Source organism: Varanus komodoensis, unplaced genomic scaffold, assembly GCF_004798865.1.
Source record: "Varanus komodoensis strain SLA01 unplaced genomic scaffold, ASM479886v1 scaffold13_1, whole genome shotgun sequence".
Taxonomy (NCBI): domain Eukaryota; kingdom Metazoa; phylum Chordata; class Lepidosauria; order Squamata; family Varanidae; genus Varanus; species Varanus komodoensis.
The window spans coordinates 320,353-332,380 of NW_025335408.1; the positions used below are offsets into that span (position 1 = coordinate 320,353).

The 12,028-nt window shown below is 39.9% G+C and overlaps 1 protein-coding gene across 1 annotated transcript in view; it reads left to right on the top strand.

The window, feature by feature from the left end:
* The window catches only part of GRIP1 (glutamate receptor interacting protein 1), a 244,900-nt gene that overhangs the window by 194,178 nt on the left and 38,694 nt on the right, over positions 1-12,028 (top strand). The window contains exons 8-9 of the mRNA XM_044423123.1: positions 7,719-7,866; positions 10,517-10,686. Coding sequence (XP_044279058.1) covers positions 7,719-7,866; positions 10,517-10,686 — 318 coding nt within the window. The remainder of the gene's footprint in view (positions 1-7,718; positions 7,867-10,516; positions 10,687-12,028) is intronic.

Genomic DNA, 12,028 nt, shown 5'->3' on the forward strand with positions numbered 1-12,028 from the left:
CCCTGTTGTAAATGAGTCCATTACTGTTTTGCTGTGCTTTGCTGTATCAGATCAATTTACATTTTGGTGCAGCATAATGTTTTAAATGGAACTGGAATGGGCTGGTTTTCATGCTATTAAACAATTTGCATACATCCATCAAGTTTGTGTTCTGTTCACTCATGGTAGTTAGTGATGGGATTAGCTCATACAGAAATAGCAAGTCACATTTGGGTCCAGACCATCTTTCCTTTCATTTTGCATATAGAAACTCACTGAAGCAAATGAAGAGAGGGGAAATCCATCCCAAAGCAGTCAGACTGGAAAAGGAAGGATGCTGAGAGCAGCAGTGCAGGACAGCAGCAGCCTCCGCCTCCACTGAATTTCCATTTTCTGGGTGGAACTAGTGCAGTTGTCATTATGTGGAGTTTTTTTTTCTTGGTACAAGAGGCATTTCTTGTGCATTCATTGTTCCCAGCTCATTCCTCAGACCTGCCTGCTGAAAGTTTCTGATTGTCACAGAACAATGGAAAACAAAAACGGTTATTCTAGATCCCTGGTCCAGAATACTGTATGGCCCTTCAGTGCCAAAGAAATCTGCTCTTAACAGAGGGGAGATAGATCGCTTAGAACGGTATATGATTGGATTGGTCTACTCTGATGACATTTTTGAAGGTGCTCCTCTCCCTCTTTCTTCTTCCTCTTTCCATTTCCTTGTTGTAGTTATTGTTGTTAAACAAAAACTGGCTATTCTAGCAATTGCATTTAATTTATGAGTGCTGCTGCCCTTTATATTATTTGTAATAGTATGCACTTAAAGGTATGCTTTCAAGGCCAGGAGACATAAAATCTGTCATTCCAGCTATATTTTAACCCAACAGCACAAATTATGCTGCCTCTTTCTTCTCTGCTGTTTGTTCCACTGGTGATGGGAAAACTCTGATTTCTTCAATGTGTTTAGATTCCCTGTTCACTTTCAAAAGCAGAGCACATACTTTGCTTGTTTTGGAGTTGTACAAGTATTGCAGCATAAGCAATGTCTGAGTTACTGGTTTAGTACCTGCATTTTCTCTCTTGGCAATAGTCTTCCTAGTCTAGTCATCTTAGTGTATGGGCCAAAAGCCTTGCACACAATAGGATGACCAAACACCTTTTCTTCAGACCTGCTGAAGGAAGCAACCGAAGACTAAGGGTTTCATTTACAACAGGGTTTTCAACAGGGTTCACCAGTGTTTTCTTATAGCAGGGACATATGCCAATTTCATGGCTGCATATATGCTCCTGTCAGGAAAAAAAGCTGGCTTAGCCCTTTCACACCCCTGCTATTTTTTTTTAAACCCTGGTCTGTAACTATTCCCATAAATGGAGTTCCTGCGTTTTCCCACTTTCCTGAGCACATACAGGCTCAGGAAAAAGTGGGATACAATAGGAACGGAAAACTTAGATCTCGCTGGGAAGGGGGTCATCTAATTGCAACCCCTTTTTGCAAGCAAAGAACTTCTCATGGCTTGCTTTTCATTTGGCATTTGTCAAGTGAAAGCAAAGTAATGTATTTGAAGCCTGGCATTTTCAAATGTCCATGGACGTTGCCTGCCTTGAGAGCAGGCACTTACCATGAAATTGACCAGGCAAGGCATTTTCATTGTGGGTACTCAGAGGTATGCATGTGCCTCAACAAATAATATTTTTTAAAATGAAAACATTTGTATACATTTCTGATGCAACATAATTAAAAAAGATGTAAGCAGCAAACCAGTGGATGGCTCTTACAATGTGTCACTTGAGCAAAATGAAAAGGCTGTACATTCAGGGACTGGGAAAATGATTTCTGAAAAGAAAGTGGGGGGAGGCCACAGCGACAACAAAAGGGGTTGCAGTGTGACTGAAGAGAGGAAACGGGGGGGGGGGGGTTCAAGAGACACTGGGAGTGCACTGTGGGTTATTCCAGAAACAAGCCACACGGCACAGCTTATTCCCTGGATGGGTTGGCATGTCATGCGAGCTTAACCGACAGATAGATTTTGTGAAATGTTTAATGAAGCAGGCAAAGAGGTGAAGAGCAGATGTAAGGAGAACGGCAACCATAATAATCTAGAGAAGACTCTTCTGGTTTGGGAATATGTGCTGGTGAGTCTATAAGTCTTATGAACTCTCAAAAAAAAAAGGGGGTTTCTGGATAACATGAATGGCATAACAAAAATCAGAGAGGCACAGAGATTTTTTTAAATGTATAATACTGTTGTATTGATAACTCTTTAAGCAAAAGGATATTTTTACGACCATAACTGTTTACCCTTTCTCTTAAAAGACTGCAGGACACAGAATAACAGGCTCAAGTTGCGGGAAGTTACAAGAAGCCAGGTTCCAGCTAGATAACAGGAAAAATTTCCTGACTGTTACAGTAGTGCCACAATGCGGCCAATTACCTAGGGAGGTTGTGAGAGATCCTAGAGGGTTTCAAGAGGAATGGTTTAACTGGGAGTCCTGCCTGGAGCAGGGGATTGGACTGGATGTCCTTCTGGCCCCTTCCAACACTACTGCTCTATGATTCTAGGGGGCACTGAACACACATTATATAGACCACACTGTGGGGCTTGCTGCCAGCCTTGGATTAAATCATTTTAATTTTTAAATAGTTGTTTTATTATTTAGAAACTGTCCTGCTTTACCACCTGTGTGTTGTCTGCCACCGTTTGCTGGCTTAAGCTGTTCAAATGTTTTTCGGGGCATTGGGTTTCATACTTGATTTACCACGTTAAATATATATAATGCAAACTATGAAGGGGGAAATAAGCGACAGCTTTGACTTTTCAGCTTCCAAAATCAAGACTTGCTTGCTGATAGCTTCTGATTTTCACACAAGACCTGGAAGACATAAAAGGTTGCTCTGATTAATGAAGCATGAATTTAGCCAGGGTATGGACACTATTATATTGGTAAAAACAAATGCCAACATGAATACTGCATCGATGGTGCAAGTCAAGGCTATTGCTGAAATCAGGATGATCAGTCTCCCCTGTGTGTAATTACTCGCTAGTGTCTTACAGAGTTTTCCTAAAGATTGCATGCTTCTGATCTTGCTGGATCTCATTTTATTCCTCTTTTCTTTTTCCAAAGGAAGAAGACTTAGAGTGATCCCTTACATTATTCACTTGCAGAGTTATAGCTTGGTTGGTGGATGAGCCTAGAGAGATGCATGCTTGTGGTTGGTTATACGCAGATGTAATTCACTTCAAAGTAGACATGTTAAAAAGTCATTATCTCCACATAGGGAAGGAAAAAAGTCAGGTTTAGCTGATTTATCTGCTTGGCATTCAGGTTGCACTGGTTAAAAATTCTCTGACAATTAAAAGTGGCCTTGCACTCAAATACAGCCTGGTAACATCTGTACCTTTTGTCATTAGGTCACCATGTATAGTGTACATGAGTTTTTTGTTGTTACACTGTGTATAGTGTAGCATGAGTTCCCTCTTTCCAATGATTATATTCTAATGTAGTAACACAAATAAGGAGGAAAAGAAAGTGTTGTAGCTTTTTTTTTAGTGGGTGAGCTATTACTATCTTGTGCAAGCCAAGATGGCAGAGAAAAGGACAAGTGTGCCTTTAGTGGGAGAAATGAAGGAGGAAGAACAGCAGCAGATTGATGAGAGATTTATATAATACCTAAAAATGCTTCTTTTCAAACTTATACAGTATTTTATTACATGAAAATGGCATAAGTCCATTCCTAGCTTCCTTGTGCCATGAGCCTTTAGGATATTTCTAAATATGTTTGTTTACAGTGAATCTGTTTATCTAATCCCTAATCTGATTATTAGGGATTAATTTATATTCCCTAATTTATTATTTATCCTTATTGTGCTACATTTTTACCTTGCTTTGTTTTCCAAGAAAACGAGCTGGCTTAAAAATGTCTCCTCTCCATTTTATCCTGACAACAGCAACCCTGTGAGGTAGGTTAGCCTCGAAGTCTGTGCTTGGCCCAAAAGCAGCTAGTGGCTGAGAAAGGACTAGAACCCAGATCTCTTGAGTCCAAGTTCAGTGCTCTGATCACTACACTTCACTGACTTATTTTAGAATCATGGAGTTGGAAGAGAACACAGTGGATCAACCTGTCTGACTCCATGGAGAAAATCCTATAGCATCTACACAAAGCTGGTAGCTTTGAGAAACAGCTTGTAAAGTTAGGAAATGCTTCCTAATGCACAACATAAATGTATCAATTTTCTATAATTTGAAATTATTGTATCCTATCATCAATAGAAATGTAAATCACTGTGTTTTTTTCAAAATAGTATGATGTAATGTAAAAGTAATTATGGACTTTTTGTGTATAGCCATTCTGTACCACCTACTGATATAGATCCAGTGGACAGAGAATTGGTGTTTTTTTTTAAATGAGTGGTTTTAGATGACATGACTTGAACATGCAGTACAATTATGAAGAAGAATGCCTTTAAGCATGTGCAGACTGCTTTGACCTAACTGCAGCTTTTTGCACACATCCAAGATATTTTGGCTTTTAAATATATAGTGGAAAATGTAACCACCTAGTTCATGAAACAATAAAACGATTGGGTGTCAGTTTTAGTTACTAAAGTGAATGCAATTCAGTGAAATTAATAAATTTAGGGTTGAAGATGCCAGTGTGTTCTTTGACATCTACCTGTTACTTAAATGTCTAAATCCGTCACCTCTGACATCTGTGTGCAGTAATAAAACCCATGGAATATATTTAACTTGAAACATAGTTTTAAGTATGCTGATGAAAGCTCATCATGTACTGCCTTAAGAAAACCTTTCATAGTATTTTGTGAGTGTTTGAGAGGGACAGAGTGCCTTGACTTGGTTTGGATTCTTACAGACCAAATCTTCCCACCAATTCCCTTTTATGTGGGCTGTTAAAAGATGTTCTCCCCCTCCTCCATCCACATTGTTATGGTTTGTATTTGTTAATGGGAAAGGTGCTTCATTCAGCTGAAGAAGCGAATGTTGTTCTTAGCATGTGGAAAGTAATGCTGGTGCCTCTGGGAGGTTTAATCAAGCCTTGTGTACTGATTGAGGCACAATGTTCAGAAGTGGGAAAACTTATCAACGAAATAAAAATCTAGGAGTGTTTTCCATGCAAATATTCACCAGCATATCTTATGTAATTACATAGCCAATAAATCAACACAGTGTGTAAGTGCTTTAGTCATGGTGTAAATATCTTAATGGCTGAAACATCTTTTACACATGAATAATTTATCTCTGCATGATTCATTTTTCATACTCACGCTTTTTACTTGCACATGATAAACTAATCTGTCTCTGTCAAGGGAGGTACAATTGATCATTGTTTTCTGAGTTTTCTTTCTTGTGTTTATTTTTCTAAGGTGGCCTCTTGTCTTCTGCTTTTCCTAGCATAGTCATTAGGTTTGTTCTCCTTGTTTGCCTAGATTGGGGTCCTGGATCGTTCTCATAGACAACAGAATACTTATCCTAGCACATTTTAACCGTTTCTCAGCTATCTCGCTATGGTGTTTCTCAGTTATCTTAAGGCTGCACCTTTCACTCTAAAGCATGATTCTCCTTGTTTTTCTTCACTTCTGTTTTATCAAACCCATGAGAAGAACAGGGCTTAGAGCCCTTGTAAGGGTAAGAAGCAAGTTTTCATCACTGCTGCACAATCAAAGGTCTATACACAGGCTAAAGGCCAAGCTGCTCATGTTGTCAGCCTTCTCCCACCAGGTATCTGCCAGAAATATAGGACCATATACCCAGCATGGCCTAGCATCACTTCAGAGATGGCTGGGTTGCATTGTTCACAGTTGGTAAAAAGCATGCTGAGACCTGCCACTTTTATTTTGAATAGAAAGCAGCTGTGTGGTCTGAAACATTTTATCTATCCACATGGGAGATCTCTGCCAGTTTCTTTCCCCACTGCCACCCACTGCTGTTTGCTCCAAAGGGGCTGTTCACAGTAATCAGCACTTTCGGGACAGGATTGGGGCAGGACCCTAATCCAAATCAGGAGCATGCTTCCGTTCAGCACCCTGCAGTTGCTTTTTCAAAATGAAACCAGCTAGTTTAACAGTGCTGCCTAAAAGTGTGAAAAAATAATACATAGTTTAGCCCTTGGGGATCGTTGAAGCCGGATTGTTATACCCTGTGTGTAAGTTTCCAGTCTACTGATGCCAGATGGCTGGCTTTGCAAGTGTCTGATATGCTGATTCAGCATGCCTAGCACATGCATGCTTCACAGTTATTATGCTTTTCTCCGCGCTCATTGCTGCTGGTCCAAACAGCACACAGGGGGCTAACAGGATCATAGCAATTGGCACAGTCCAAAGCAAGAGATATCGCACAGAGCACACTGATTGCTACTGCTTGAGCTTTAGTGCTCCAAGGTTAATTGCAACAAAGGCATGGTAAAACTGGTGTCTGAGTGTGGCATTACATAAGTCCTAGCAAAGCTAAGCTCATTCATACTTCTCATGCCTCATTCCTAGCACTGAGGCCATTTTTAAGTATCATGTTTCATTAGCTTACCTGAATTTTCAAAAGTCCTTTGATAAAGTCTCTCGCTGAAGAGGCCCAAGCAAACAGCAGTCATGGAATAAGAGGAGAGGACTTCTTATGGATCAGTATCAGTTAAAGAGCAGGAAGCAAAGGCCAGGAATATATTGTAGATTTTCCCAATGGGGGGATGTAACCAATGCCTGCAATATATTCAGTATATTCATAAATGATCTGGGATTAGGAGTAGCCAAATTTGCAGAGGATACCAGATGACCCAGGGACTGTGGAAAGCTCCAAAGGTTTCTTTTCAGCCTCGGAGAATGGAAATCAAAAGAGCAAATGTGTTTCAATGAAAATGAGTATAAGGCTCTTGGGCTTGTGAAAATGAATGAAATCAATGCATTATCAATGAAAATGTTGATCCAGTGTGTAGTGACTGATAGACATAGGAAAGGAATTAAAAGTAAAACTGCCATTATCATACTACTCTTAAACAAATGTGTAGTGTGACAGTTCTTGGACTACTGTATGCGATTGTGTTCATTACACCTGTGCAGAAAATGACTGGGGCTCAAGCAACCCCTTTATGAGGAAAGGTCTCTGTTTAGCTTAGAAAAGTGGTAAATAGACGAAGACATGATGTAAGTGTACAAAATTATACAAGGTATGAATTAGGAGACATTTTTCTTCCTCTTGCATATTAGCATCCATGGTCATTCCATAAAGCTGATTGGTGAGACCTTCAGGTCAGATAAAAGGAACCACTTCTTCACCTGGCATGTAGTTAACTATAGAACTCACGTCTACAAGATGGCTGCAGTTTGGATGATTTTAAAAGGGAATTGGACAAATTTACAGAAAGCTATCGATGTTTACTAGTCCTGACTGGCTATATGTTACTTCCAGTATCAGAGTCAGTATGTCTTTAAGTATAAAATAATGGAGAACCTGTAGGCAGTGGTTTGGGCACTGTTTGAACAGAATGCTGAACTAGATAGATCTTGGTCTGATCAAGCATGGCTCTTCTTATTTTCTTATATTCTTATATAATCCAGACCTTATAAAATCAGTGTGACCAAGGACCAACCCCTGTCTTTAATACCTTTTGTTTAAGTGCACAGTAATCATTTAGAAATGGTTGGGGGAAGGAGAATTAGTTTCACTAAGGATTTCACTAATGAAGGGCTTTAAAATTAAAGAAATATATAATTATGATGCTTTATCTTTTCTTTTTACAGATTCAGTAGCCACTGCTTCAGGGCCACTGCTTGTTGAAGTTGCCAAAACAGCTGGTTCTGCTCTGGGAGTTGCACTATCTACCTCGATGTGCTGCAGCAAACAAGTAATTGTCATAGACAAAATAAAATCTGCAAGTATTGCAGACAGGTGAGTATTGCAAAAGAATCTACCATGCTATGCCATCCATCTGCATACAGCATAAGAAGGCAAAGATTGTCACTCAAGGGACCAATTCGGACAGTGAACAGTGCCCTGCATGGTTGCTGGATGGTAGCCTATTATTTATTCAAACAATTTGTATTGTACTTCTCAGTCAAAAGGCTCTTACAAAGGAATCAGTTAAATCAGGCCTGTAGATTTACAATCTAGAAAAGTGATGGATACAGAAGAGGAGGTAAAACAATTAAAAACGTAGGCAAAATAAGTAGGATTATATCGGGGTTGGGAAACACGTTACTTCCAGACATTATAGTAGTCCATTATTATTGGAGTACAGCTGCCGCTGTCCCTCAGTAGTTGCTTTGCTGACTGTGGCTAATGGGAGTAGCAGTCCACCAATATTTGAAGGGCCATGGGTCCCTCCACTGTGATCCAAAGGTGTTACATGAACAGGAAGTAGCTTCCCGTCTTGCAAGCTCTCTCCACTCCACAGGTTTTGGCAGTTGTTCATGTGACATTTCATACCACCTCTGGGCATTTTCCCAACTGCAGGGATACAGAGAGGGGAACCAATCCAGTGCATATAATAAAGACATGGTGTCTCATCTCATATTTAAAAAAAAAGTTTTGCCACTCGGTTACTTGGAAATTTACACTGATTACTTGTTTAAAGTAATATTTCAGAGTGATTAACATTTTGAAATAGAGTAAGTTGTACCGTATATCACATTTCTCAGTCTTGAACAACATTTAGGAATTAGCCATTGTTTGGTCTTACAGCATGGGAAATCGACGCTCATTAGATTTGCAACAACCCCTACCTGCATTCTGTTGTATCTCACAATATCAAAGAGAGAGAAAAGAGACTGGCTTCTGTGTTTTTAATGCCAGTTTATTTTGTATTCTGTGAGCAAATTCATTTTTAAAGTTCTTTGGAAAATAGTGAATATTTAACTGCACCTTAAAAAAGAAAAGTAGGTGGGGAGGAACCAGGTCAAACAGCCGTCATTTTCTCTCGTACTACCATTTAAAGGAAAGGGTATTTTGCAAAGCTACTCTCCTTTGTGCAAATTCCATTCAGTGAGCCATTTAAATGAACATTGTGCACGTGAAATTCCTGGTTAGTAATGGTGCCCCATATTGTCTGCTCAGGTAAATTGTCTGCCTCAAATGTCTGTTCCCCAGAACTTACACTGCAGGATATAATATTTTAAAATGACCACATGTGTACAGTTTTCTTTCCAGTATGGCCTTTAGTGTCATTGTTTGTAATTACATTTTTCTCAAAGGTCATGCAGATCAGGCCTATCTGTTCCAGTAAGCCTGCAGTTCTGTGGGGCTCTTTTTGTCTAGCCCCATTCAGTAATTTTGGAAATAAATAAATGCGTAAGAAAGTGGAACCAGCACGCATCACTTCCCTCCCACCCCCCTCCCCACATACAAACATCCATTATTATTTCACTGTCTTCTACACATAAGTTTGAGATTTTCTGAAGGACAAACTTCCTGAATCACATGGAGTAGAAACTTTCCATGTGATTCCAAACGTGAACTTCCGGCATTAGAAATCATGCAAAATCCCCTGCAGTTCCTTCAGAAAGTTGCCCTCCTTATGTTGTTTTGTTGTTGCTTAGTCGCAAAGTCATGCCTGACCCATCACAGCCCCATGGACAACATTCCTCCAGGCTCTCCTGTCCTCCACCATTCCTCGGAGTCCATCCAAGCCCACACCCACCACCCCAGTGACCCCATCTAGCCACCTCATCTTCTGCCGTCCCCTTCTCCTTTTGCCGTCAGTCGTTCCCAGCATCTGGGTCTTCTCCAGTGAGCCGTTCCTTCTCATTAGGTGGTCAAAGTATTTGAGTTTCCCTCCTTATGTACAGGTTGACAAAAAAGGAGAGGGAGGGTGTGGTTGTCTGTTTCCCCTCATCACATATTTATTTTATTCTTGTTTTGCAAAATGTCACAGTCTAGCCAGGGAGACTGGCAACTCCTGTGTCAGTGGAGCTCTTTTTCCAATGCAACTATTATTTTGAGAATTATGGGAATAGGATTTCTCCATCATGCTTCATGGTGTTAAGCCTCGTTGAGGGATGAAGTTCAGCACCATGGATAGTTCCCGTGCAACTCAAAATGCTACTAGAGACCCCATCCTGCCCCAATCTAGGCCTTTCCACTCCCATGGTGTCCAGTCATTATCACTCACCTAGCCTTATCTAGTTGTCATGAGCAGTTTCATGATTAGCGCCTATTTTGTCACCATTCTAGCAATTTTACAAATAAATGCCCAGTTTTCAAGCAATTCACCAAATTATGATCTGAAGGAGTTGCCTCCTTAAGCTAAATTGTTCCCATTTGTTCTGCTACTCATCCATGTCAATGTGAGGCTATTCAAGTTATGTGACTGATATCTCAGTTGTCTTTTTTAACTGTATTGGCTTTTAGCAAAACACTCCAGTAACCTAATCAATAATGCAGTATAATCTTTTAACTCTGTAAATTTTATATGATGAAGTTGCTCTTATGAAGAGAATTTAATTTAAGACAGATGACACTTTCAAGGAAATAATTAAAACTGATACTCCAAGCAAAGAGCACACAGAACTATTTTGACCTGTTTCCTTTCCTTTTTTCGTAGGTGCGGCGCATTACATGTGGGAGATCATATTCTCTCCATTGACGGCACCAGCATGGAGTACTGTACATTGGCAGAAGCGACACAGTTCTTAGCTAACACCTCTGACAATGTCAAACTAGAGATCCTTCCTCACCATCAGACACGGCTGGCTCTTAAGGGACCAGAGCACGGTATGGAGACTTAGAGTTCTGCAGCAGACTTCATCCCTGGTTGAAGTGTGGCAGAAGACTAGAAAATGAATATTGAAGCAATTTCAAGCCATCTTAAGTGTGCTTGCTGGGTTCTTTCCCCCAGTCCTCATCATAATTAGTCAGAACTACTCTTAGATTTCAATGACACTTATTTCCAATAAATACTTTTGGGATGTGAATCTAATGAAATTTAAGAGGGACTAAATGTTTTTTACAAGAACAAATCAGTTTTGAGTCTGATTGTGTCTGAGAGATAATTATGAAATCTGTTCCAAAGATTTTCAGATCATTTTGTTTTATCTTGAACCTCACAGAAAAATCACTGACTACCTATTTACTGTGTCTATATAAACAATAAACATTGTAGCTATGTGTAGTTGGGTTAGGGTTGAATACAGAATTTCACGCCTACTATTACCTATTAGTTCAGCATCAAGTTTTGAGACCATGCACACATACTTCATTTTAAACAAAACAGTCTTCAGGATTGGATTATTTGGTTTACATGAGGAAGCCCGAATTAAATTTGCTCAAGCAACATTTGTATTTTCTTTCTCACTAGCAGGCGTAGTGCTGGGTTAGCCATCCTGGACTATAAGAATTAATTAACCCAGGATGGATTAGCCATCCTGGACTATAAGAATTAATGACAGATTTTACTGCCAAAGGCAGTGATAATGTATGTATTAATTCCTTAATTAATTAAGAAAATCTTTAGGGCTGAGTATAATCTATGCGACAGAGCTAACTAATCATTTTCAATAGGAACAGCCAAGCTCCTGCCAAAACTTGACCAGTAAGAACAAAGAAAATGTCACATGTGAGGGCACGAATCAGTTCTCTTGTTTCTCACAAAGAACACACATTGATGTTCAAGGATCCAGGACCAGATGGCATCATTTTGCTTATCACACAAGGAAATCATAGACCTGTTCAGGAGCTGCAGTTGTGAAGGGACAGCATGCCCCACTTGCAATACCAGTGACAACTAAGCATGTTCAGTCTGAGTGGAATGTTGAGTGTCAGTGGAAAAAGAAAAATGAAAACCCAAGTTTGGGGAGAGAATGGAATGGACTAACTTGGAAAGGAGCATGAGTGGCTGGTGGGAATCCTGAGGCTGGGTCACTCCACACTGCAGGCCGCACTTGCACTTCTAATAACCCAAGACTCTTTAGAAAAAGCCTCGCTGTCAAATAGCCACAACAGTTAAAATGCTAGATCATTGCTTTAAAAATCACCGCGCATTTAATGAGCATTAATGTATTAGAACTCAGGAGGAATTAGCCTCAAAATTCTTGAACCTTTTGCAAGTACACAGTAC